Source organism: Alexandromys fortis, unplaced genomic scaffold, assembly GCF_014885135.2.
Source record: "Alexandromys fortis isolate MF-2015 unplaced genomic scaffold, M_Fortis_MF-2015_v1.1 scaffold_20, whole genome shotgun sequence".
In the NCBI taxonomy this organism is placed as follows: domain Eukaryota; kingdom Metazoa; phylum Chordata; class Mammalia; order Rodentia; family Cricetidae; genus Alexandromys; species Alexandromys fortis.
Genome location: NW_026067903.1, coordinates 8,609,932 through 8,637,897, shown reverse-complemented (window position 1 = coordinate 8,637,897; position 27,966 = coordinate 8,609,932). Strand labels below are relative to the sequence as shown.

The following is a 27,966-nucleotide window of genomic DNA, read 5'->3' as shown; positions in this document are numbered from 1 at the left end:
CGCATGCTCCTCAGCGCGGCGGGCGGGAGCCTTGGCGCGCCCTTCATCCTAGCTGGAGTCAGGGACGAGTGTCTTCGGGAACCGGGATACTAGGAAAGTTCGCTAGAAAATCATAATCGTTCTTCAGGAGCGGAGCGGGTGCGAGGCGTCCGCGGGGAGGAGCCCGGCTTGGTGCTCTGGGCTGTGGGGTCCGGGCTCGGTGCCGCGGGTTCCAGGGTCCGGGCTGCGGGTTCGGTGCCGAAGGTTCCGGGCTGCGGGCAGGAGGTGAGTGCGGCCTGCGCGGCCTCGGCTCGCGGCTGCGGGCTCCCGGGTGACGGTGCCGGGAAGTCGCTGTGGGCGGGGACCGCGGCTGCGGCGCGCGGCGCTCTCCTCTTGGGTCCTCGTGGGGAATGCCCGGGCGTGGACAGGCTGGACCGCTCTGTTCCCTCCATCCCGGCCGCCGCCCGCAGATCGGTAGCCGCGGTTTCCATGGAGCGGGAAGCCGAGGGTGTGAGAACTTCACTCCGGCGGGCGAGGCGAGGTCCGCACGGGGCTGCGCGACAAGAACAGTCCGTCCCTGCTCTTTTTCAAACGTCCAGGCTGTTGCACGGTAAAAACCAAACCCAAGCAGCCCTCTCATTAGTAAGTTGAACCATCCTTTGCTACAGCGAAAGGCTGAATTGGTTGCCAAGGGATTTAAAATTGAGAGGGAAGGATATTTATAATTACTGTTTTTAATTATACTCAGAATTGTGCCTTTCTGAGGACATAATTATTTTGATGCAGTTTTTTTTTGTTTTTGTTTTGTTTTGTTTTTTGATGTGTGTGATTTGGGACTGTGTTGCCTTGGCTGGCCTGGAACTTGTTATGTAGACAGGCTAGCCACTAACCCAGAGATCCACTGGCCTCTTTCTTCTGCATGCTGGGATGCAATGTTTTAACTCTGGTTTCTGAGAATCCCAGCAATAGTTCCCGGAGTTATAATCTGCTTCCCCGTCTTTAATTTTTAATTATTTTTAACTTTTATGTGGTAAAAATAACCTTTTGGAGTTTTAGTTTCATGTAATCACCAATGCAGCCAGGCTATAAAACCAGCCACACTGTCTATTAAAACCTCATGCTGTTTCTTTATATGATATATATTACTCCTGATTCCTCACAATTACTTACATTATCAGAATGTCATTTAAATGTAACAGTTTGGGTTGTCGCTAACTCTTTTTCACTGACTGGATATAGTGCCCTTGTGATTCAAGATGCATCCATATTGGTTATTTTGGGGGCTTTCTATCTATGTAGTTATTTTGAGACAAGATCTTAGATGGCTCACAACCATAAGATTATCATTCTTTGGCCCCCACCACCCAAGTGCTGGGATGACAGATATGTGCCAGGTGTGTGTGGTGTTAGGTATGGAATCCAGAGCTTCGTGGAGTTAGGGAACAATGTGCCCATTGAGCCAATTGTCTGTTCCCATATTGTTTCCTGTAGTTTTTAAATTGCTAAGTAGTATTTAGTTAGGTGAATCTGCCAAATATATCCAATTATATTATCCACCCACGGAAGGATATTTGGGTAGTTTTCAGTTTTAGGAGATCGTGTCTAGAGTTGTGATGGGGCTGGAGAAATGGCTCATTGGTTCAGAGCACTGGTTAAGGTTCTTGCAGAGGACCTGGGTTAGATTCCCACATCCACATGGCAGCTCACATCCACTTATAAATTCAGTTTTAGGGAATCTGATGATGCCTTCACACAGACATTCAGGCAAAACATGAATACATTAATAAATATTAAAATGAAAGTAAATAAATCTCCCATGCAAGTACTAACCAGATCCAATTTGCCTAGCTTCTGAGATGAGATATGCCTAGGGTCGTATGGCTGTAGATTGATTGTGTGTGTGTGTGTTCTATGGATTTTTGTGTGATCTTGAGTTCTATTTCCGTAGGGTATTGTGTGGGATTGGGGGATTATATAGGAATTCAGGTCTTCAGTTGTATCTTCAGCTCTGAAAACCATTTTCCAGAGTGGCTCTGTCATTTTCCATTCCTCCCAGTTCAGTTGCTCCTCCTCTTTTCTGTTTGTCCGTACACACACTGGTGTGCCATTGGGTTGCATGTGCCTTTAACTAATAGCCACAGTCATTGGATGTCTGTGTACTCATGTGCCACGCACAGTCTTGTGTGTACTGTCTGCAGCTTTTGCTTGTTTTAACTTGACTGCATTCTCTTGTGTTGAGCCTGAGGGTTCTTTCTAACGCTCTAGATACCGGTTATGTCAGGTAACGGATTTTGAAAGTGTTTTCTTTTCTCCTCGTCACTGTCTTGGCTATTCATTGCCTTCCTTATTCGTTATCGTTTGAAACAAGTGTTTGTATCTATTTATTTGCTTTTGAGAAATGGTCCTCACCCTTTTGCTCCTTTCTTGTCATAACTCTGGTGACACCAGCATTGAATTCTGTTTCTCAGGGTCTTTGAGGCTCTGTCTTTATTCACTTCAGTGTGCTGTGTTGTTCATATTGGATATTTTCTATTGCACGATCAAATTTACCCCTTTCTTTTGTTCTCCCATTCTGCCATTTGCTCTGTCTAGTAACTCTGTCTAGTGTTGTAGTTAGTTAGAATGTTCACGTGCAAACTCTGATTTTTCGATGCATCGTTCTTGGCTAAGACTTGTCTTCCACTGAAACTGAGGGTGGAAAGGGATCCTCCATTAGGAGGCACCCATGATGGCGCCCGCCAGGTTTACTGCTTGGGAAGAGGAGAGGCACTTTGTAGTACTGTTCCTCGTGTGGTCCCACTAACACTGCACTGGATGGGAAGATGGCCTCTGGAGGATGGTGAAAGTTGACGCTTTCTGATAGGCCTCTGACATTCCTCCAGAAAAGGAGATGTGATGGTGGTGAGAAGCAAGGTGGGCGGAATGGGCATCCCACCTCCCCGTGTGGTCTCTAGTGATACAGTGGTGGTTATGTGGGTGGAAAGGGGCGACCTGCTTTCTTCCCCTCGGAGAGGTAAGCTGTCCTTTGGTACACAGTGTCATCATGAGGGTGTTTTCTGTCTTGGCTTTTTGCTCAGCTGCCCCTTTCCTGGCCCTTTGGCTAAAGAGAGTTGCCTGTCATTGAGATTTTTTTGTTTGTTGGTTGGTTATTTGACTTCTTCATAATCTAGTTTGAGAAGTAAAAGATAAAAAGAACTCAAAGTACATTCACTGTTGTTTTGTTCCGTGTATCTGCAGCCTATAGCCAGTTGTCCTTTCTGTTTGTCAGAGGCCTATGTGCACTTTATGTGATGTGCAGAGGGTTTAGTTAGTTACAATGGAACAAAAGTGTCGCTACAGTATCTGTATTTATATTCCTTATTTGTTTGTATACATGTGTATACATGTGATGAGGGCATCAGGTGCGCTTCTGCATCTTTCTCCACCTGTAACGTTGAGAGATCTCGCTCTGAACCCGGGACTTTTGTTTTCTTGGCTAGGCTGTAAGTCAGCAAGCCCCAGAAATTCTTTTGTCTTCAATTTCCCTGTATCTGGGATTATAGCTATGTGAGAGACACCCAACTTTGTTATCCAGGGTTGGGATCTCAGGGTTGGTCCCATGGTTGTAAAGCGTGCATCTTAACTGTTGAGCCATTTGTGTAACAGAGTCTGAGAGACTCTGTGTGTGTGTGTGTGTGTGTGTGTGTGTGTTTTCAAGACAGGGTTTTTCTGTGTAGCCCTGGCTGTCCTGAAACTCACTCTGTAGACCAGGCTGGCCTTGAACTCACAGAGATCCATCTACCTCTGCCTCCTGAATGCTGGGACTAAAGGCTTTCACTGCCACTGCCTGGCTGAATATATATATATATATATATACACACACACACACATTTATATATACATATATATTTAAAGGACAAAATTTAATTTTTTATTTTAAAATTCAAGGTTTTTGTTGCTGGAATTTTGTTGTAGACTTTATCAATTTTTTTCTTCTTTTTGAAACTTCACAGCTTCTAGGGTGAAGAATTGTGAGGTGGAGCAGAGAAAGCTGATGAGCCAGTGTGCAGTACAGCTAGATGAACAAGGCCAGATCTTGGTAAGAATTGTAGTTTGTAGTATTACTTTTGTTTTCTGAGATGCCATCCCACTGTGTAGCCCACACTGGCCTGGCCCGCCTCAGTCAGCCTCATGAGGGCTGAGACAATGGCTTTGCTGCCGCTCCTGTTAGACTTGGCTGTGCTCTTGAGCATTCTGGATACCGAAGCTTCAGGGTAGTCAGAGGCTGCTAGATGAAGTCTTGGTTTCATCCTAGAGCCCTGAAATCACATTTTCAGAGCACAGGATCCAAACATCACCACCCTTTAAAGTCTTTCTCGGTTCCTGCATCAGCCACAGTCCAGAGTCACTAGCATAGGCTCCTGGTTCTAACATTTACTTGATTATAAACTCCAGTGGGGGAGCGTATCCATCTGGGCTCTTCGAGAAGCAATGCCAAGATGGAATTAGCAGTGCAAGAGGCGTATGGGGGAAATTCCTGGGAAGGCTGAAGAGAAGCTCAGATCTGGTTGACACCTGCAAAAGGAGGATTTGGAGGATGGAGCTCCAGCCTGCCGCTGCTCTACTGGAGAGCCCAGTGCAAAGAGGAACCCATACTGAGCACAGCTGGCCTCACTCTGGTTGTCCTGTTTCAGGGAAGTGTGGCCTTGAAAGGCACGGGCAGTGGTGGAACCAAAGGGGGCAGCACAAACATCTTTCTGGAAGGGAAGCCTAAGATGTGCCCTGTGTGCCTCTTTGTTTTTCTTGTTTGTACTCTTCTGTTTTTGAAACCTTTTCACTGTAGAGCAGGCCGCCTTTAACCTGTGATGGTCTTACTTCTGCTGCCTCCTGAGTGCTGGATTGCAGGTTTGCACCACCATGCCCAGCTTGTGCTTCTCTTCCAAACTAGATTCAAAGGCTACTGCTGTGAGGTTTCTGACTATGTATGGCTAGATCTTCTCAGAAGTACTTCTAGAAAATTCTTAGGAGCATGCTAGTTTTTTAACTACCTAGGGTGAGTCTGAAGCCTTAGATATATTTTTGCATTTCAGGTTCAGTCTATGTAGTAATGGGTTTTCAGTTACAGGAGTTGATATAATATAGCCAAGTAGACATGGCGTTTTAAGAACTATAGGAATTGACTTTGTATTTTTAATGTAAATTATGCATAGTCTATTACATTGGTTACCTCGTAAACTATAACTGTTCTCAAACCAAAGAATCTAGCATTAGATAATTTGTGTGACATTCATTGTAATGTGAGCGCTGAAACAGTTAACCAAGAGCTCGGTGTGACACCTGACTATACATCATTGCACAAAACATTTCTTTGGGGTGGTTTCTTTAAAAGGTGCCTCTAAGATTGAGAAGCGTTCTCTGGTTTTGTTTCTAATAATCCATTTGTTATTACACCCTGTGGGATTGTGTTGAAATAGGAGCGGCAGGGCTGCGTCCCCGGCACCAGGCCGCCCGCATGGCTAGCTTATGCCCCGAAATAATTACACGGAAACTGTATTCTTTCAAACACTGCCTGGCCCGGCTAGTTCCAGCTTCTTATTGGCTAGCTCTTACATATTGTTCTAACCCATTTCTAATATTCTGTGTAGCCCACGAGCTGGCTTACCAGGGAGGATCTTAACCTGCATCTGTCTGGAGCGGGAGCATCATGGCGACTCTCTCTGACTCAGCTTCTTTTTCCCAGCATTCTCTCCTGTCTACTCTGCCTACCTAATTTTCTGTCCTATGAGGGCCGAGGCAGTTTCTTTATTAGTAAGAAATCACTCCCACATCATTATTGTATCACGTGAAATGAGTATTTGTATGTGTAACTCACACGTTGCTAAAGTTTTTACATGTATCCTTGGTCAACAACTCTGAGATGGATATTGTTGCCAGGAAACTGAGTGTTGAAGAGACTAAGTAATAAATTCAATTCTTCAACTTCAATGCCAAGTCTTTGTCTCTAAAAGGATTGTGCGGATAAGGTATCAGTCTTTACCTTTCTGAGGTTAACAGGAAAAGGGCTGATTGGGAGCCTCAGCCTTTGACAGATTATTACAATGTAATGTGATTGTTTCCTGATAAAAATACTTTTACTTTAAGTTATAGGCTTGCAGAGACCATCTGATCACCTGGAATTAGAGCCGATCCAGAAACCACTTCTGTTTCAAAAATGTTGGAGGAAGATATGGAAGTAGCCATCAAGATGGTGGTCGTAGGGAATGGGGCAGTTGGAAAGTCCAGTATGATTCAGCGATATTGCAAAGGCATTTTTACAAAAGACTACAAGAAAACCATTGGTGTTGACTTTCTGGAGCGACAGATTCAGTATGTACTTGGCATTTTATCCTTTGGTTCTGATTTATAGAGTGTCTAATACTCCACTGGCATGAGAACCTGCTTTTCTGTCCACGCCAGGCACAAGTGGCAGTGGCTCAGGAAGCAGTTAGTGCTGTTGGGTTTGGTGGTGGTGGTTTGTTCTGTTAGGTTTTTTAAACAAGGCCTTCTAATGCCCACACTGGCCTTGAGCTCCTGATCCTCATCCTTCTTCCTCCCACGCACTTGGATTACCCAGGCTTCAGCTACTGTACCTGGCCCGTATTTTTGTTTCTGAGGCAGGTTCTTACTGTTGCAGCTCGCGCTGCCCTCCAGCTGCTCATCCCCTTCTTCGGCCTCCTGAGTGCTAAGATTTTAGGTATCTGCCTCACGCAGGGCCTGAGGTAGTTCTCAGGGGTTTGTTTTGTTTATTTTGTTTTGTTTGTTTAGTTTTTGTTTTATCATAGACTTTAATCTTTGGCTCTCACTTTCTTGCCGTTTTCCCCTTTCCTCTAATGTTTTTCATTTTCCTCTTTACTCCTTCCTCTATCCCTTCTGTATGTCTTATTAGTGACACCTTGGGATACGGTAAACAAACCGACCCTTGACTGATTTCTCTGTGCTGTGTTGTTTAGAAGGAACATTTCAGCTATCTTATAATTTTTCACTTGAGAGGCTCCTTTTATTTAGATTGTCTCTTTCTTTAAATTTTTTTTTTTTTTGAGTCAGGGTCTCGAGTAAGTGAATATGGCCTTGAACTTTCTCAGTTCACAGCAGAGACTGGCCTCCACCTTTTAAGTGTCCAAAATTACATTTGCTCACCACTACACCTGGTGTTTCCTTCAAAAAACTGAACCACACTAGGCAGAAGTTAGAGATGCACCTTTATCCTAAAGAAATAAAAGCAGCTGGGTTTAGGAGTATTCAGTTTGCTCACAGAAGGAAGCCCTGTTTCAGGAAACCCAACGGGACTCTTAACTCACCAACAGAGACCCTCCAGGCTCCTCTGGGCTGTACTGACTCGCTGCCCACTTACCAACTGCAGCAGAGATAGTGGTCATCCTTGATTCTGGTCTGCCTGGAATGCTTCTGTCCGTCTTTGCTGCCTTAAAACGTACTTTAAGAGAACTCGTTTTGTCTTGATGATATTTGTATTTTGTACTTGTACCTGAAATAAAAATTAATATTTTGGATATTAGTTGATTTTTTATTATTCATAGGCTTTCGAAAAATTATTTAATTTTTAATTGTGTGCTGGTGAGCGGGCATATGCCCATGAATGCAGAGGCCTTCAGAGGCCAGAGACACCAGTCCCCTGGAGCAGGAGTTACAGGCAGTTGTGAGCCGCTCGACATGGGTCTGGGACGGCACTTAGGTGCTTTGTAAGAGTAGTGTGTGCCTGCTTTTATCCACTGAGCTGTTTCCTGCCCTTACTCATAGGCTCTTTGTTTGCAAATTCACCTCCTTGCTAAAAATTACTTGAAGCCGCAGAGTCACTGCTTTTGTGGTCACTCACTGGATGGACGGGAGCTACAGAAACATGGGAGTTGTCCAGCCTGTACTTTCCCAGCTGTGCCAGCCAAGGTGCTGCTGCTTGTTCTAGCCCGAGTACAATCAACACGTCCTGTGTTGTTTGGTGGAGTGCACGCTTTCACGCTCTCCTTTCATGCTGGTGATTTGGCTGACACACATGGCCCCCAGCTGGACTGCTGCAGCTCTGTGTGGTGCTTCTGAGTGCAAGAAGGCTGTTGTGCCCTATGAGAAGAGTACCATGTTAGGTTAGTGTTCATACAGGAGTTACAGTGCTCGCTCTACTGCGGCTGGGCATGAGCTCTATGAATTACCATATAATAAGGTATCTTTAAGTAGAAACACATAAAACAAGGTTAGATGTTGATCAAATAATGAAAAAGAACGAGTAGTTCCATTTCTGTCTTGAGATAATGTCTACTAACATAGCACAATTTCGAGGTTATCTTGCCTCAGAATCCAGTGCTGGGATTACAGGAATACATCCGAGATGGCGCTCAGGAACCTGACCTTATATTGTCCCCAGAAATAGGAGGGCTTTGTATTTGATATTTTGATATTCCCAATAACATTTGAAAGCAGAGGGCATAGCCCAGTGGTAAAGCATATGACTAGCGTTGAGTAGCATGCAAGGGGTGCTGGGTGTGATCTCCAGCACCACATAGAGATATAACCATGGCTCCTGAGGTGAGCATCAGCTACATGACAAAGTGAGGTCTGCCAAGCAGACTTCTTCCTTCCCTGTTCTCATCCCATTGATAGGGCACCAAACCCCATTTAGACTGGTGTAGAAAGAGGAGAAAATGATCTGACCCAAGGATTCCCCTTTCCCAGTTCTGCTGGTCTTACAGCCACCATGGCAGACAGTATAGTGTCTTCACTCTACCTTCAATACTGGGGAGCCTATCCAGAGTTATTTTGCTATGACTTTCAGAGTGAAACAAACCACAGAGATTTCAGACTTCTGGTTTGAAAAATAAAAATGTATATTAATCTTTTTCATCTTGTATGGACTGAATTCATCTCTTGTTTCAGAGTTAACGATGAAGACGTCAGGCTAATGCTGTGGGACACCGCAGGTCAGGAGGAATTTGATGCAATAACGAAGGCGTACTATCGAGGTAAAATACAAAACTTCCTCTTGACTAGATGAAGGACCATGCTTTTTTGATGTCTTAGTTCGGGTTTCTGTTGCAGTGATAAACACCGTGACTAAAAGTAATTTGGGGAGGAAACGGGTTGTTTCCTCTTACAGTGCTCTGTCATACTCTGTCACAGAGGGAAGGCAGGGTAGGAACTGAGGCAGAGTCCGTGGAGGAAATGCTGCTTACTGGCCCACTTCCTTTTGCCGTCAGGACCACGTGCCCACGGTGGGCTGGGCTGTTCCACATCATTCTGAGGGAGGCATTTCCTCAGCTAAGATTCCCTCTTGCCAGACGTGTCTAGGTTTATGTCAGATTGACAGTACCCACCTGCACACTTTGTTTTTTATTTGATTCTCTTAAAGAATAAAGTAGGTGGAGTGTAGCCCTTTGTTGCAGTGCTCACGTGCTATGCACTGAGCTGCGCTCGGTACCCATAACCAGGAGTAACAGCAGCATAACGGGAGAGTGCTGACCAGCTGTGGTGACTACACCTGTCACCTCAGCACGAGGGAGGCAGAACCAGGGACAGAGCAGGAGGGCTATGGGAAGTTTGAGTCCAGCCTGGTCTATATTTCAGGCCATCTAGGGATATATAGAGAGACCTGTCTCAAAAAAAAAAATGGTAATAGAGAATTTTCAAAAATTCTAGTTCAGTATCCTTTTAAAGTCTTGTAAAGAAGCAAAGCTTTGTGCTATAGACAGATTGTCCCACCTTACAGTCATAATACGCCTTTAGGCCATGGAGACAGGGTCAGCAGGGACTGGCCCATCAGCTCCTTTCATGGCTTCTTCCAGATAATGTTGGCATCTGGCTTATTTCCTTTCCATAATTGTATAAGACTCGGGTTTTACTTTTTTATTTTGTGCTGTTTTATTTTATTTTTTGGTGCTGCTGGGGATTGGAGCTTCGGTATATACTATTAGATTCTCCTGCCTCAGCTTCCTGGGTACTGAGATTACAGCACTAACCACTGGGCCTCTCTACTTCAGTAGTTTTAGGTAACCACAAATCATACTGTTTCTCTTTATTATGTTTAAAAAGTTTGTTCTTTGCCAGAACTAAAAAAAAGCACACAATGTTGCTTACATTCTAAACATGATGTTTAAATTACTTTCTACTGTTTCCCTTGGCTAAAAAGGCTTTAAATAGCTTTGGTTTCTGTAAATATATCATTTTAACTTAAAATGTCCTTAAGTTTATAAATAGAATCCTGTTAAAGGCCCATCTTAATAATGTAACTAACTCTTCATTAGGTTCTGTTAAAATGGCGAGGAGGGTAGGAAATGGGTGGTCCTGCAGTTGTTTCAGCTTCTGTTGTAGATTCCACAGGCGAGCATTTGTCACAGGACAGACCCAGTCAAGGAAGACACAGCAGCAGCAGCTGAGCTTACATCTGAGCAGTGCCTTATTCAGCATCCCTCTGTGGTTTCTTGGGATTCCCTAAGATCGCTGAAAACAGAAAAACACTTCCAAACAAGGTGTATTAATTTGATTAATACGGCAGTCTGGAAGTAACATAGTCTTTAGCCGTTAAGATTTAAGATCGTAGTTGGTGTGGTATATGCCTTTAATTCTAGCACCCAGGAGACAGAAGCAGGCCAATATCTATGAGTTTGAGGGTTGTCCCCTTCTAGCTAAGAAAACAGTTCCTCATTGTAGCTTGTGGATGTCTGTACTAGACGGTGACAGTACAGAAACAGTCCTCACCTCAAAGTAAGCAGAGCTGGTTTATCCTGGAGCCACATACGAGTGAGCATGGCCAGGAACACAGATTCGGGTTGGTCCCATTTGGTTCTAATGTGCATTGGTTTCATGAAGTAACAAGAATAAGGAAAAGTGTAAATCATACTTTCCAGGCTTGTGGGAGAGAACATCAGGCAGGCAGGTTTACAAAGTGGGCGAGATACAGGCTGAGATGCTGACAGCAAGCATTCTTGAATTTGGGGCTAGTAGGAGCTAGGAATCTGTCCAAACATTCCCAGGGATTTACCTCATAGCCACAAAGTTCGAGTATATACAGAGATGGCCAGTAAGTGGCATGGAAGGGCTGAAGAGAGCCAAGATGACTTGGCTCCAACTTGCAGCCTTCTACCCTCTCCATGTCGTTGAAGATCAGCAAGTCTGCTTTGGTAGTCACGGCTTTTTTTTTTTTTTTCTGGAATCATGGCCACAGTCCCCTCTTTGTGCACATGGCAAGGGTCAAATATTTTATTAAATATTGAAGGTCTCCCATCACTAGGATGCTCATTCCTAGCATCTCATCTTTAAGAGAAAGGAATGCCCAGGCATGGTGGCACAGCCTTTAGTCATAGCACCCTGGAGGCAGAAGCAGGAGATCCCTGCGAGTTCAGGGCCAGTGTGGTCTACATAGTGAGTTCCAGGACAGCCAGGGCTAGGTAGAGAGACCGTGTCTCAAAAAAAGAAAAAAGAGAAAGAGAAAGGTATGCCAGGTAAAGTAGTTAAGGAAGAAACTCCTGGATCATAGCAAATCTATTAACCTTATTATCTGAGCTGCATTTTTTTTGGTCCTCTGTATCTGACATAATATTACGTATGTTATATAATAGGAATAATGTGTACTACATTACATGTGATATGTAATAGGAATACTGTAATTATCACTTGGGCTTCATGAAGTGAAGGTAGCAAGGTGAGGAAAGACCCTAACAAACCAAAAAAATCCTTTGTATGTGTCATCACAGACCTCAGTTAGACTAATTATATGTTTCCCCTTTGTCTGCAGTCATGGATACTTCATGGAACACTTGAAATAGTTCATTATCTTTTAATTCCAACCTTCCATCCAGTTTGACTCTGTAGCTTACCCCATGTGGAGTGGCTAGCTCTAATTTTAGAAGAGACTGGTGTTTAGTATCTAAGCTATTGTAACTCTTATTTGTGGATAATAGCCTGGTTTGTCCTGTTATCTTAATATTGAACCAGATTCCAATCTGAGGAAGTCACATTACAGAAGACGTCAGATAACAATACAGCCTTTTTAATTTCTTCTTAGCAGAATTGTCCTTTCCTCACATACCAGTATTTCTGATGTGGGCAGGAACAAGAAGGCACACCTGTGAGAGAGACGCTTTGTGAGCATAATAGCGTCTTAGTTCTCATTTTACACAGAGGGAGGTGGGCTCCAGGAGGGGTCATTTTGTAGTAGTGTCTCTCTGTTTCCTGTTGGCAGAATGTGGGCTGTAGTTAATACTTTTCTAATCCTAGCTAACTGTATGTGAGGTTTCATTCAATCAGGGAACATGGGCTTTTACAGTGCATTGTACTAAATCACAAACTCCATCTGTTGTTTTAACCTCAGCATTAAGAAGGTCAGAAGTAGAGTGGTCATCATGACCTGGCTGGAGTCTTCCCTCTGTGTGGTTGCATATAGTGAAGTTGTTTTTGCAGCTCTTCCAGCCTGCGTTTTCTTTGTTGTTTGTTTTAGAAAGTCCTGAGATTTTAATAGTGGGTAACTGGGCAAATGGCTGGTAACTGGGCAATCTACTAATTGAGATTTGTTGACTGTTTTCAATAGGCTGGCCAGAGGAAGTTGGAAATAGTTCTGTAACATGTCATGTACCACTCCAAGTGCGTTGCTACAATCTGTATAAACATTAGCTGTTTTGTTTTCTGGTAAATGGCATGCTCTGATTAAGACAATGAGTTTAGCAGTTTGAGCAATGAGCAGCTGAGGCATTGAGTACTCTCAGTATGTCAAGAATGGAAGTAATTAAATATCCTGGCAGTAAATGTCCTTGTTCATCTCATAAATAAAATAATTCTGCATTTCCAGCAGATGTTTTCAGTGTGTGTATCAGTTATTTGAGTAGCCCTGTTTCTCCGTCTAGTTCATCTGATAAGAGGAGCAAGGAGAGGATTGAGAGAGATGCAGTGCACCAGGAGACATCTGGGGATGCGAGCTGAAGAGTGTCATAAGAACCTGAACATTTAAGGGCTGGAAAGGAGGCTCAGCAGTTACAGCATCCACATCAGTAACTCCAGTCACAGGGATCTGACACACAATTCTGCCTCCAAGGGCACCAGCATCCATATCGTGCACATACGTACATGCATACACATAAATACACGTGAGCATGTGGAAATACACATAAAAATAAATCTTAAACATTTTTAGGCAACTCCCTGAGTAATGTGACTTTAGCAGAAGTTTTGTGTGATGGGCTTCTGCATGGTGCAGGAGAGGGAAAGGGGACCTCAGCTGCTGTCATGGAGCAGCAGTGGCAGAGGATGGCCTCAGACAGGGCAGTGTGTCCAGCTACCTGGTCTTGTTGCTGCCTAGCTTACCAAGGGACTGAATGAAAGGGGAAAGAGGTTTATAGTTGTGCCCTAATTCAGGGCTTGGTAGGTGTCAGTTTCTACCTTTTTCTTCAGGTCTAGCTGTATGGTGTCTGGTTGTTCCTTTTTAAGTTTACACAGAGTTGAACAATTAATAAGTAATTAGTCCTAGGAATCTTCTTAAATGTTTGGGCTTTGTTTTGTTTTGATTTTGTCTTAGGGGTAAGAAAATTCTTACGATAGCAGAAGTACAGCTCAAGAGGTATAAGAAATCACTGTGTAACCAGGTGTTCATCTTCCTGTTAGCAAAACTACGTCTTATATTTGACCCTTTAGGACCCTTCTTAGCTAGTCACTGTAACAAAAGCACATCTCTGGGAGTTACTTTGTGGGGGAGAACACGGCCAGGTCGTTGACTGTGTCAGAGTAAACTCATGAAATCATTGTAAATCAGATTTAAGAATTTGAGAAAAGTGTGTGGGACGTCAAATGTCACATCACAGTGACATCACATGAATGCTGATTCTCCCACATGAAGGCAAACAAATATTGACGGTTTGACTCTCCGGGGAAATTACAAAGACACTGCAAAGATCTGGCATTGAAAACAGGCTGCTCTTGGGGGCGGGTTAGATCACAAAGCGTGTGGACCAGGCTCCACTGGCTGGTGAGCCATGGCTTGACTCATTTATGGCTTGGAGCTCATGCACAAGCCGGGCTTCCTTATTGGTACCAGTTCCTCTATGGAGGATTTGGTTCCCATTAGGGCTTCTTTCCTCAAAGGGCATCATTTATATTAGATCTGCTTTTACTTATCGTAGCCAGGGCAGCTGATCTTATTCATCCTGTGTCTTTTGAGGATTTTGCCCACAATTCCTATGGTTCTTCTGAATGAAGGCTGTCAGTTTCCTTTCGTAGGGATCTTCTGACTCTTTCATAAGTGGTGTGGAGACATTAGAGGTTTTCTGTATCCTCCTGGTTTAAAATCATCTCTCCATTTTGGGAGAAGGAACGAGTCATGCCCTAACAGTGGACAGGGACACAATAGCCAACAGAAAAGTTGATCCCCTGCTGTTTCTCCAATTGAGAATTTGCAGGGTTTGTCTTAAGGCAACTATGGAGAGTTTAGAAACTTCTGCCATTTGACCTTAGTTACTCTGAGGGGAAAGTTTTAAACATGTGGGATTGAAAGCAGATGGTAGCTCTGGTACCCAGCACAGCCTTTGCTTCCTCATGGTTAATAATTATCTCTTTTCTCCCAAGGTAATTCCCAACAGAAAAGGAAAAACTCCAGATTCCCCCAGAGCTGCAGTATTCCAGCCTGGTGTTTTCTTTCAGGGTCTCTTAGGCCTGCTGTCCCTTTTGTTCAGTTTCTTACAGGTTTGAGATGTCCAGGCCTTTGACAGTAATTACACATTAGCCTTGTCTCAAGATGGGAAGGGTTAGTAGGTGTCTTTGTCCTGAAGCTGATAATTTGGGCCATGAATGGATGTGCTGAGGTGACAAGGGCATCTGTGGGAAAGACGGGCTTGACCAGGGCCAGATCCTCCAGCCTTTCCGCTGTGCAGAGTTTAACAATGCATCCCTTTGTTCTGTAAGCCCTCAGGGGAATTTTATCACTGCACATCCCAGTGCCAGACACAAGATATCTCCCTGAGGTCAGAGGTGCCCCAGAGGTACTGAAAACAACTCAGGCTGTTGCCGTTTCCCAGGGTTTCCCACCATCTCCAAATGGTAAGACCTTATTGCTGAGAGCTGCACTCCCTTTGGATAAAAGCCGTGAAGGAATCAGCCTCTGCTGACCAGGAAACTCCCAGATAGCTAACTCTTGTGGGGCTCGAAGGCCCTGTGCAGGCTCTTAGGGGAGAAAAGACATCGGCCGTCGCATTCAGCAGTAGACCTCATATGCTACAGTACAACAGCCACCCCTGCAGCATGTGCCCACTGGAACAGTAGAGGCCTGATGGTTATGGGAGTGACCAACTTCTTTCTGATTGAATGCTGAACTGCTTCACAGGAGCGATCGCATGCCTGGTACAATAAACCTAGTCAGAAGCCCGTGACTGAGGAGACCTTAGGTCCTTGGAAACCTACTGTTAATTTGTTAAATGGTCTGCTATCAAATGGCTTCTGATTATTTGTGCCTGTATCCTTAGGTTGGAGCTAATAGTGATTAGGGTGGAGCTAGGGTGATCCTAGAAAGAAGTAGAAGACTAGGGGTGGGGGTCACAGGTGGGGGAGCTTCAGTGGCTTGAGGCTACTGTACTGAACACAGAAACTAATTTCCACTGTAGGAAAGGTGGGGCCAGTCCCTTTAAAGAACCGTGTAGGGCTGCCTCAGGAAGCCGAAGGATTTGCCAGGTCCTCTTGGGAATGCCCTAAGAAACCAAGGCCTCACAGAAACAAGAAAGCACCAATATAAACATACATCCCTTGAGGCACCTGCTTGAGGTTTTGGGAAACCGGTGATGTGCACAGAACAGACCTGCAGCTGTCCCACAGGGAGGGGGACACAGGTAGGGGCTCTGCCTGGGCCAGTGTCCACCAATTGCTCCCAGGCCATGTCAGCTGCTGCATCAACATGACACCTTCCTATCCTCTGACTGCATCAACGTGACACCTTCCTATCCTCTGACACCTTCTGGCCTCTGCCCACCTATCGCAGCTGGAGGAAGGCTGTATTTTCTTGGCTCTTTATTTCTCAAATAATATTGAACTCTCTCTCTCTTCCGGGCTTATAGGACACAGTTAGCAGAAGTAGGAGTGGAGATACTGCTCCACCCTGTCCCGGCAGCATTGTCTTCAGCTTTCGGGGTCCTCAGACAGAACTAGATCTCTGACCACATGGTAGAAAGGATTTCAGGATGAGCGGGTATGAACAGAGTTGGGAAAGAAAGACAAGAGCACGGATGCGGGCTTCCTGAAGAGTCTTGCTCCACTGCCTTTATAAAAGCGGCATCTGTTCTTCTTGGGAGGCTTAGCTGCTGTCTTCATGGAGGAACCCACAAGATCACAGGGCGGCTTCTGTGAGTCACAGAGATGCAGGAAATGGGGTTAGTCTTTTCTGAGGTTCCAGAAAATACCCCCTACAGATGTGAAGTCTTACCAAAAGAGGGCATAGGCTCGGGCCTTACTTTGTTGCTGTTTTAGCATTCTTAGTTGGGGACACTGCATAAAGAAACAGTTTCTGTGTGTCGCCCTTGGGGCGCGTGTGCTGGGGGTTAGCTCCCTGCTGGAGAGGCTTTGCTGCACTCCTGAGAGGGGCTCCTTTCCTGTTTTTCTGCTCTGCCTCAGAAGCATCTGCTGCCGTTTTTATTTTTATCTTATAGTTCTTCCGAGGTTTTTAGTTTTAAGAGTCTGTAATCTTATATACCCAAAAGTACCCCATTTCTTTAGATTTAAATTTCCTTTGGTTAGATACAAAATTTTAGGTTTAAAGGTAACAGTCTCATGGTATATTCTTAACCGATTAGTGCTTTATTTGTAGTTTTAGTGCGTGTTACAATTCAAGCAAATTCCATTGCTCAGTGACTATAGTAATGTGACTGTCACTTTACTTCTCTGTAGGTCCAGGCCTCAGGGCTCGCTGATGGCGGGTGGTTATTGGGTTCTCACCGTCTGTAATAGGAACACACTGATGCCTTTTCTTCATCCTGTTCCTCACTGTGCACTCCAGCGGAGACAGTTACTGCTGGGTCTTACCTTGTCCTGGAAGCTTAGAAGGAAACTCACGAGAGGGCCTGGAAGGAGTGAAATAAAACATGCGGTTCCAGAAAGTTCTCTTGAGCCTGTTGTATGACTTTGTAAGCAACGGCAGAGTGGAGCCACTGCACAGCAGCTGATTTTATATAGTCAGCAAGGTGGGGCTTTGAGCAGTTCCAGGCTGTTAGGATTAACTGGGAGCTAAATGCCCTGCTCGAGGCGGGTGACTGCTGGGGTGGATCCTGAGCAATGCTGGCCAGTGGCAATCCTTTCACTTACCCTGTCACAGTCCTTTTTTAGGACTTTGTCACCAGCACTGCTGGTGGGGAGGAGGAAGAGGAGCACTTGGGACCTGACATCTTTATCACCTGCTTTGTCACCAGGGTGTAGGAGTCAAGGTGGAGTCACTGCTTTTTCCAGGAGGCTGCTGTTTGTTCGTTTACTTATTTATTTACTGTTTTGAGAGAGGGTCTCATTCTGTAGACCAGGCTGGCCTGGAACTTGCTTATGCTTTCTAGTGCTGGGCCTGAAGGTGTGTGCCATCACACCCACTCTGTTTGCAGTCTTAGATGGCATTAGCTTAATGTGACAGTTGATAGCCACAATTCTGTCAGAAGGACCGTGAGGCTACATGGTATGAGTGTGCGGGCCCAGGACACGGCTTAGCATATTTATTTTGGAACACCGTGCTGGCTAGTCTTATGTCAACTTGACACAGCTAGAGCCATTGAAGAGGAGGGAGAATTGAGAAAATGCCTCCATTAGATCCGGCTATAGGCAAGCTTGTAGGGCATTTTCTTAGTTAGTGATTGATGGGGAGGAACCACCCACTGTGAGTGGCGCCATCCCTGGGCTGGTGATCCTGGATTCTTTAAGAAAGTAGGCTGAGAAAGCCAGTAAGCAGCACCCCTCCATGGTCTCTGCCTCAGCCCCTGCCCCCAGGTTCCTGCCCTCACTACTCTTGATAATGAACTGTGAGTGAAATGAACTTCTTTCCTTCCCAAGTTTATTTTGGTCAGGTGTTTCATCACAGCAGTAGTAAGCCTAACTAAGACAATCACTGATATTCTGACTAAAATAATAGAATTTTGAAGAAAGTAAACAAATTGAATAAGTCGTTTGCTTTCTTGGAGTTTTCTGAGGTCTGTGCTATAAGCAGGTGACAAATCTCACCACGCAGCTTTCAGCAGAGCATGTCATTCCTGCTTAGCCTGCTGCCCTTGCTGCCTCTCAGTGGGAATTAAGCCATGCTTTGTAATGTTTTAGCTATACCGTGTTCAGTTGGAGTTTGACACTTGGCTGTCCATTCTTCATAACAGCCTGTGCTTTTTAATTAGAAGCTCCGCTGGGGTCTGAGCAGACTGTTGAAGTGGGAGTCCAGTCTTGGTCTGCAGGAAATCCATCTGAGTGGGTGGAATCTGCTGTAACCTACACAGCTGCTCAGATGGCCTGCTAACAGTTTCCTTTTGGGATCTTACAGGAGCCCAGGCTTGTGTGCTTGTGTTTTCCACCACAGACAGGGAATCTTTTGAGGCAATTTCCAGCTGGAGAGAAAAAGTAGTAGCAGAAGTTGGAGATTTACCAACTGTGCTTGTCCAAAACAAGATTGATCTGCTGGACGACTCTTGTATCAAAAAGTAAGACAACTTATAATTCTTGTCCCCTCCCACTGCTCTTTCTGTTCTCTGTGTCCCCAGTCCTCTTGCTTAAATCTGTTAAAAACGTTTCTCATACTGACTTGTCCTGAAATTCTTTCTGTGGTGGACGTAAAACCCTGCGGCCTCACCTGAAAATAACTCCAGAGGTGGCCACAGGTGCCAATAGGTGGGCTCGTGCGGCAGCTTCGTACGTGGTACACACCTAGATTCTAGCACTGTGGAGGCTGAGGCAGGTGCAGCCTGCACAGGAAGGCCCCGTCAACATAAAACTAAAACTAAAAAGTGGGCAAGGAAGAGAGAAGAGCATCTCTAGATCTCCAGGTGTCTAGTGTTTATGGTAGATAGATGTTCTGTGCCGATGGCTCTGGAGAAGATAAGTTCCCTCAGATGTAGACAATGTTATTTGAACCAGGGTCTCTCCATAAACATGGAAGCCACTTCTGGCCTTTTTGAAAAAAAATAAAAAATAAAAAATAAAACAAAGACTAGTAGTTAGCAAGCACCAGTGATTCTCCGGTCTTTGTTCCCAACAGTTGTAGGATTTCAGGTGAATATGAGCCCGTACCCAGCTGTTTCTGGTCCTTATGGTTGTGTACCAAGTCATCTCTTTTAGCTGTGGAGCCATCTCTTCATTCCCTCAAATATTTTAGTTAGTTATCCAGGTAATTTTTACCTACACATACCCATTCTTCATTATTAATAATATTTGATAGCTTTTAAACACTTTTGCTTTATTTTTACTTTTTCTCTCTCCTTCTCTTCTTGCTTTGCTTTTGGAGAGTGTGTGTCACTCTGTGGCCTAGGCTGGTGTAAAGTAGCTCCCTATGCAGGTGGCCCAGCCTGTACATGCTGGGCTGTCTCAGGTCCTGCACACCTGGTGGAGGGCCACTCTGAGGCGGCTCTCTCACTTGGGAGCAGCCATTTCCTGGAGGGCACTGTAGTGACTTTGGTGACCTCTCTCTCAGAAGTGTTTACAGGACGGAGGCCAACCGTGGTTACAGGGTGGGGATAGCCACACATGGAAGGCATGGCAGGAGTCTGGGGCCACAGGGAGTCGTTGTGGAGCAGGCTGGCTACAATCCCGACAAATCTACAAACAAAAGAGCCCTCATGAGACTAAAATTCACTCTTACTGATGTGACCATTAATGTGCTTGCTTTAGCTTTTGGCAATGAGAGTAAAACAGGCAACTTAGAGTGTAATAAATTCAAGTAGTGTTAAAGATAAATAATCTTTTTAAATGGTCTCATTTAAATAAAAATGGCCTCTAGTTCTTGTAACTGAGGATGGCTTTGAACTCTTGACTGGTCTGTCTATGAAATGTGTAATTCACACAGCCTGTGACATTATGCCAGCACTCTACTAATTGAGCTATGCCTCCGGACCCCAGATTGAGATGTTCTCTGAAGAAAAGTAATGAATAATTGCTTTGTGACTTTGTAGAAATGCATTCTGTTCAGTTAGGGGAAATGGTTGGTGTTTGTCCCACATGGCAGTAAAGACGGAAGTCCTGCTCAAGCATTGAGGCTCAGCGCTCCGTGCATTGTAGTTAGTGGGGAGCCGTGCCAGGCTTCTTCAGAAGGGAGCCTGCACCCCTCCACCCCTCCCCGCCTCCACGCCCCAGTGTTACTCATCAGATACACTGAAAACTTCAGAAGACCCTCTCAGCGGACACCTTCACTGGTTGGTTGGTTTGTTTGTTTCCATTGATGTGCAGTGAGGAAGCCGAGGCCCTGGCCAAAAGGCTGAAGCTGAGGTTCTACAGGACGTCTGTGAAGGAAGACCTCAATGTGAACGAAGGTGAAGTGCATCCTTAGCAGCATATTGCAGCAAGAAGTTTGTGGGGTTTTTAAATGCTGTTTCTGTCATGCTTAGAAGTTGGATTTCAAAGCAATTTAAGAAGAAATTTTTCTTCTTGTTGCATTGTTAATTTTGAAGGTATTCTGTTCCAGGGTCTGTGATTATTCCCTAATATTTGTGATTACTTGTTACTTACCCTTCTAGAAATGCTTGAGGTTTTTAGTAGGCTACTTCTTGCCTGTTTTTGTTTTCTTTCTCTTAAAATCTATGCCTTCAGGCCAGCAAGATGCCCAGCAGATGAAGGTGCTCACTGTCAGCTCTAAGAGTGTGTTCAGCCCCTGGAACCCACAGAGCGGGAGGAGAGGGAGATCCAGCTCCCACAAGTTGTCTTCCAGCCTCGCACGCTTGTGCCATGCACATAGAGTAAATAGCTGACAAGCATTGTAAAGAAAAGCTAGGAGAAAGTGTGAATATATACATTTATGTAGTTCTCCCGCATGTCTCTTAGAAGTTACTGAATTGTTTTATTATTCCACCATAGTAGAGACTCCCATCAGACAGCAAAATTTCTTCAATATTTTCTAGTTTAATAAAATAAGGTCAGCTGGGCAGTGGTGGTGCACACCTTTAATCTCAGCACTCGGAAGACACAGAGGCAGGCAGATCTCTGATTTCAAGGCTAGCTTGGTCTACAAAGTGAGTTCTAGGACAGCCAAGCATACAGAGAAATCCTGTCTCATAAAACCAAACAAAAGAAAGTAAGATTAATGAAAATTTTGAGATTTTTCTCATTCTGGATTTTTCATTTTAGATTGCAGCTGGATTGTGGTTTGTGTCTTTATTCTGCATAGTTTTCTTCAGCTGAAAAAAAGTGGATATTTCTTTGAGGACTGAACTCATTTAAGTGGGGCATGGTGGGTGCCTGTTGTCCTAGCACTGAGAAAGTCAAAGCAGGAATTCCGGGCCAGCCTGAGCCTTGTTTCAAAACAAAAGCAGAAAGGAATGAGTCCAGTTATTAGTTGGACCATTCATCTTGATCCAAGGTTTTCAAATGGCAGAGCCAGTGTGTACACTTGTACACACTTGTACACGCTTCCAGCTCTTCACTGGACACACTTTGCATTACTGGTGTTATCACTGTACTTTTCAGATACTGCTCAAATAATTTTTAAAAGTTGAATTTTGAACTAAATTGAATGCTTCTAATGTAATTTTAAATTTATATAGTAAGCATAAATATTGCAATATGAAGATTGATTTACTTGCATAGTCATACTGTATATCTGTGTTTATTCTAGTTTTTAAATATTTGGCTGAGAAACATCTACAAAAACTCAAACAGCAAATAATTGAAGAGCCAGAGCAGACACAGTCAAGTAGTAACAAAATCGGTAAGTGCTTGGGAATTTCAGCACTTACTCCATTTGTTGTGTTGTGTTTACCATTTCTATGTGTAATGTGCTCGTTTCTTTGAAAAAGTCTGAGTTGAAACTATTCAGATGAAATTGTTCTATTTCGTCTATTCACTGCCTTGTTAAAAGAGTTCAGACAACAGACACGCGAGTACTTCTGAGAAGACCGTGCTTACTCAGACAGGCTCCACAGCTTCTCTTCTGAGTCTGTCGCGCTCTCCTGCCCCCCCCCCCTGCTGCTTGTTACTGATCTTTTCTGTTGGATGTTTGAAGACTGTTGTTCATGTCTTTTCACAGTAACTGACCTTGGATTTCGGCTTGCACAGAGATGAGAGCCGTGCTTGGTACTCCGGGCTTCTGTGTCCTCTGTTGAGCACCTTGTATCCTCCTTCCTTCCATGCACATCAATCCTCACGGAGACCTTTACTGGCTTCTGGCTTCTTTTCTCTTACTTAGAATTGGTTCTTCCTGTGTTTGTGTTGGGGTGCAGGGCTTGTTCTCTTGCCCCACCATTCTGTAAGCATCCAATTTCTTGACTCCCAAAGAGTTCTTTCCTGAGCATGCCCAGTGCTCTCTTTTTCCTCTTCTATGGGAAATGATCCCTCCCATCTAATGTCAGGATGCATTCATTCTTCAGGGGCTGTGTAGGAAGCTCTCACTGACCCAGGCCTTTCCTCCCGCAGAAGGAAATCTAAGGCTGGACTTGTAGGCTTGTCCCACCCTTTGGCATTTGTACTCAGCATCCATAGAGTCCATGCTTGAGAACCGTGCAGTTGACATACAGAAATTATTCCCATATCTTAAATAAGTTTAAGGATAAGCCAAGGCTTTGTGTTGGGCTATATGCACTGCTGTCTTAGCCTTAGTGGCTTGCTGAACACACTTTCACCTTTTTACACAGTTCTTCCTGCCTTAGGAAGTGGTGCAGTTGGCCCTTCCTTTGAACCATTTGTGGGTCTGTGTGGACTCACTGGCGTTGAACAGTTTGTCTTGCTTGGGCCTGGTGAAAGGAGAACCAGCCTAAGCTACATAAAGGGTCCTCATCTCCAGAAACCAAAACCAAAACGATATGTTGTCCTGTAGTTTTACTGTGTGTTGTATATCGCCTATTAGACTGCAGCTTCTCGTGGGCAGGAACTACCTGGTCTTGGGTTCTGTCTCCTTGCTGTATCCATGCCCAGAGTTTCGTGTGAATTGATACTCAGCAGTTCATAAGTTCGAGGTTCCCTTTGGTGCAGAGCATATTTCAAATCGGAAATATGATAGCTTTCTTTGTCGTTCACTTGTCGCTTTGCCTGTAGGCCAATTTGCTTGTGGTATTTTAGCCTCAGGATGCAGTGGGAATGGAGCTGGGCTGCTTGCTTAACATGTTTCTGTTCTAGTGTAACAAAAATGCAAACAACTGCAGGTACTTGATTATGTGTCTGATTTTACTAATAAGTAATATGTCTATGACAGTGACTTTGAGGTGTATCAGTTATTCTGTTTTTCCCTAATTTATACAGGTGTCTTCAACACGTCCGTTGGAAGCCACTTGGGTCAGAATTCAAGTACCCTTAACGGTGGAGACATCATCAATCTTAGACCTAACAAACAAAGGACCAAGAAAACCAGAAATCCTTTTAGCAGCTGTAGTATACCCTAAACTGCTTCAGGGAGAAGAGCAGAATTGCATTCGCAGTTCACTGAGGAACGCATCCGGTGGCGTCACGGCGTTAGAGTCTTAGCGGACGGACCTTGCACCTCGCTCTGAAAGCTGACATTGTAATGTTGCCCTGCAGCGCTTCTCAGAACGTAGATCGAGACCTCTACTGGAAAGTTACCGCCTTGTGGACTCATTCTAGTTTTTGACATTAGACGAAGCTTCTCCTGTTTTTGAAGGGACACGTAGGACATGTCAAAACGGGTTTTGCTGAATTTTAAAATGCTGAAAACAAAGTTGAAAACGACTAAATCTATTGGTAACAGTTTCCCTCGCTGCCCAAGGGGAGGCAGCAAGCATTGCTTCCTTGGAACTGGTCATCTAGTTTTTCTGAACTGTCCATTCTGAATGCGTAAAGAAAGTGCTGAAGGGAAACCTCAGACGCCTGTCAGCCTGCACTCGTTTGTATTGTCAGTGGAATCTCTGTTACGGGTTGTGGGAGTGTGCATGCAGACACCTGGCTCCAGCAAACGAGGTCTGTGCCCTGGGAAAGGCTGTAGATCCTAAGCAGTTCACGCACACAACCATTTATACATTGTGTCTCTTTCTGGCCTCACACGAGAACTTCAAGACATATTTTACAAAACACACTTGGACTTAAATGTGCCGTGTGCCAAAACAGCCCCCTAATTTTTACAGTGCTTTATAGAATTTGTATTTGTGGCATCTTTTAAAGGCGGTGAAGAAAATGTAAACATCTGAATGGCAGGGCCTCTCCTGAGTGAGAGTTCCACAGAGTCCTCTCCGTGGCCACTGTAAGATGGTGAGCTCGTGCTGTGGTCAGCCACATCCCCAGGTCCACAGCAGCCCCCCAGAAGATCCCGGGAAGTGTGCACATTAGCTTTTTGGCTGCTGACTGAGATCCCCCAACTCTGAACTTTGAAGATAAAGGGAACCATTTTTTTCAGAATGTACAAAGGTAGTCTTTGGTCCTGAGCCAGGTTATGGATTTTTCGAAGCCTTGCAACTCTAAATCATCCTTCTGTTTACAAACCTTGTATAGCATTTTAAGATTATCGCTTAAAAGTTTCTGTGGCCTTTGGGTTTCCACGGCACCTTATTGAGAGATGTTGGCACAGGAGTGTCTGCAAAGAAACGACCCAGTGTGTCGATGATGACACGCCTGCCAAAGAGATAATCTCATGAGTTCTTTTAAAAACTGATTATTCTTTATCAGTGGTTTTCTTTATAAAGCATTAGTAGCTCCTTTCCACACCCTGGTTCTCACAGGACTTAAAGTATATAAAAGCGATTTTTCTTGAAAAATGTGCTATGATTTTTACAAAAATATGTCCAGAATATATAAATATTTGATGCATTTCCCTTGTTTTTTTCTCCTCCCTCCCTTTTAAGTTTATCCCCATTATACCACCCTCCTCCTGCCCAGATCAATGTTGAGAGCATAGTAGAGCGTCCTTGTTCTGTGGTCGAGACTGAAGCTGGCCTTTCCCATTACCCCATCTGGCACCATCCGTCCACGAGTAGTAAAGATGTTTATTTTGTGTTTCAGTTGTTAGCGCTCCCGTTGCTGGCGGTGGGAGAAGAATGGTGGGACCCTGGTTCCTAACAGGGTACCTAGGTCCCCGCTGTGAGTTGTGTTTTCTCTCTTCAAATACAGTCTTCGGTTTTTGCACGGAGTGTATTTGGTGACAAATAGCCTTGTTATTTTTAATTGGCAGGGTTGAATTGAGAGGATTCATGAGAGAGCACTGTAAGCTCTGCTCCTAGGCACGAATGTGTGCTGAGAGGTGTGTGGTACTTCTCTATGACATAGACCCAGACTGGTGGTGGCTGCTGTTTCCTCATATTTGTAACAGAATTTTATGTGCTTTATCTTTTTTTAATGGAAGTCTTTGTAACACATTTGAATTTTTACTTTGCATTGCTGTATTTTTATAGACGGTCTAAAATCAGCCACAAGTAATATTAATTTATCCATGTATTCAATTCTGAAGCCTTCAGCGGTCACATTGTCCCCTTGTGTGACTGTAACTTCTAAGAGCTTTATACGAAATTCTGCTGAAGCCCTTGGGTGACAAGAAGAACCCTGTCCATTTGTGCCCCGGTTTACGTTCTCTGCATCGTCACCAGTGTTGAGTGTCGGGCACAGAGCTGTGGAATCATCGCCATATCTAAGAGTTCCTCAGGTTCTTTCTTCCAGTCCTTGCCTATGAATTAAATAGTACATAAGGCAGCCCCTATATGGCAGTACAAAAAACACAGGTTGAACTCTTCCTTTTTATCCGCTCAAAGTGGCAGCACGTTCTCAAATGCGAGCTAACACTACCAGACTTGGCCCTTCTCTGCAGAGTGAAGTTAGGTGTTGCTTCCCACCTGTGAGGCGGTGCTGATAACTCAGGAGTGTGGGCCCCACTGTGTCAGAAGATTTAGGATGAGGGTTGACTTATGTCTTAGACCTGAAGTGTGCTCTTGTAATCTGAGGTGTTGTTAACCTTTGGAGTGAGGCTGGGAACACCTCGATAGAGCATCTCTCGCCGAGTGGCTGCAGAAGCCAACAGGGTGAGCGCTCCCTCCGCCGCAGCCATGCAGTGGCTTTGTTCACCCTAACAGTTACATGAACATCTTGTTACTCTTAAGGGTTTCACATATGAAACTTGAGAAAGCTATCGTACAAATGGAGTTATCTGCATACAGGTAAATAAACCACAGTGGGGTCTGCACTGCCCCGGCACCAGGCTCCAGACGACGGCCGCCACTGTTCCTTTCCTGCTGTCTCTTGGAATACTAAAGTAGGAGGTTCATACGTGGTATTTTCAAAATAAAATCTTTGGATCAGAGGAAAAACGTAATCCCTTCTATATTTTTGTTACTAATAAATAATGCTTTTGTAAATCTGACTGGGAAAACTACTTGTATGCATTCATATTGAGTGGTACTTACGCCTTTGGGATCAATTTTAAAATGTACTACTTGATTACAGTTTCAACGAAGATGAATTCCAATAACCAAAACAATAAAACATTTCGAAGCTAGAAATTGGTGTGGTATGTGTGATGTGGACCACCAGTGTGTGGTGGATCACAAAGGACCTGGGTGCGGTGGCAGTGCAGGGCCACCCTTGGCCATGTGGGGGAGTTCACCCTGGCAAGAGCTTTATGACACCATTCATAATAAATAAAAGGAGTAAATAGGCAAATAACTCACATGTATTTCTCACTTAGCTACTTTGTGCACTAATATGTTCATCCTCCGGGAGTTCTGAGATTAAAGACGTGGACACTACCTTCTGGCTACTACCGGTCTTTTAAAGGTATTTTCATGTTTTGAGGCATTTGGCCCCTAACACCTTTACCCCATCTTCGGGTGTAAAATAACTGTGAAGTCTAGGTCACTGTGTCAGACAACCCACTCAGCCACTCACGTATGCCGGATCTAAACCATAAGTGCTGCCGCCACCCTGTCGCGCCCCTTGCTGGTCAAGACGTGGAGTGGGCTGTTCACCATTCTCTGCTGAACTGCCTGCTCTGTCCTCCTCACCTCGGTTCCTTATACGATCGATCGAGTGAGCATGTGCAAGCAGAGGACAGCTAAGTTTAAGCTCATCCGTGTCCCTCTTGCTGCTGCCGCCTCCAAATTTGCAGCTGTTTTGACCTTATTCTGTCTCTTTAATTCTTGTGCTGCCCAGCTTTCAAAATAGCATCATCATATAGATGGCCTTTAGATATATATAATATCATTTCTCAGGATCGGCCACTTGAAAAAGGCAAATATTTGGTATTCAAATTTTTCTGAGCCTTTTAGTTCAGGTACTCGGTTGCTTCCAGAGACTGGTAAATTCTTTCTTACTTTCCGATTTTAAATGGGAATCAGGCTAGAGAGATGGTTCATTGGTCAAGCACACTGGTTGCTCTTGCAGAGGATCCAGGTTTGATAGCAGCCCACAGCCACCTGTATAGCCAGTTCTGGGGGATCCAGTACGTTCCAAAGACACAGGCCTACATTCAGGCAAAACACCCAGATACATAAAATAGTGATAATAATTTTTATAAAGGTAAAATTAACTCTATAAGGGTGGGATCACTTTGGTCTCTGCTAAAGCTAAAGACGAGACTTATTACGTAGCCTTGGCTGGCCTGAACTCCCCGTGTAGACCAGGCTGACCTTGAATTAGAAGAGGTCTGCCTGTCTCTGCCTCCCAAGGGCTGAGATGAGAGGCTTGTACCATCACATCCGGGAGCTGATCTCTTTTCAGGGTGAAGTCCAAGCACTCTGGTGAGGAACTGAACTGACTCCATCCTATACTTGTGTCTCTGCGCACAGTACTCACTTTGGCGGGGGAGGATGTCTGTATTTTATGAGCTACTCTATGGTAGACCCTGGATCTGCCTCATCCTCCCGCCTCCACCTACGATGGGACAGGTCTTCCCGGGGCCGCTGCCTTTGCTGT

At 44.6% G+C, this 27,966-nt stretch overlaps 1 protein-coding gene across 3 annotated transcripts; it reads left to right on the top strand.

The window, feature by feature from the left end:
• Nucleotides 1–26,651, top strand: Rab23 (RAB23, member RAS oncogene family). 3 transcript variants are annotated; one of them, XM_050134696.1, is made up of 8 exons: nucleotides 1–264; nucleotides 3,972–4,057; nucleotides 6,100–6,324; nucleotides 8,878–8,963; nucleotides 18,467–18,623; nucleotides 20,362–20,444; nucleotides 21,743–21,835; nucleotides 23,362–26,651. In XM_050134696.1, exons 3-8 carry the CDS (start codon nucleotides 6,170–6,172, stop codon nucleotides 23,499–23,501), a joined length of 714 nt encoding a protein of 237 aa, XP_049990653.1. In that variant the 5' UTR covers nucleotides 1–264; nucleotides 3,972–4,057; nucleotides 6,100–6,169; the 3' UTR covers nucleotides 23,502–26,651. The 3 variants fall into 3 exon arrangements, with proteins under 3 accessions (XP_049990653.1, XP_049990654.1, XP_049990655.1); XM_050134697.1 differs by lacking the exon at nucleotides 1–264 and adding an exon at nucleotides 285–589; XM_050134698.1 differs by lacking the exon at nucleotides 1–264 and adding an exon at nucleotides 285–621.
• The last annotated feature ends 1,315 nt before the right edge of the window (nucleotides 26,652–27,966 follow it).

Excerpts from the sequence above, each read along its gene's own strand:
- Rab23 (XM_050134696.1), top strand. The coding sequence starts at position 6,170 with ATGTTGGAGGAAGATATGGAAGTAGCCATCAAGATGGTGGTCGTAGGG. Across the intron at positions 8,964-18,466 it reads AACGAAGGCGTACTATCGAG|GAGCCCAGGCTTGTGTGCTT; the intron begins GTAAAATACAAA and ends GGGATCTTACAG. Across the intron at positions 20,445-21,742 it reads AGACCTCAATGTGAACGAAG|TTTTTAAATATTTGGCTGAG; the intron begins GTGAAGTGCATC and ends TGTTTATTCTAG.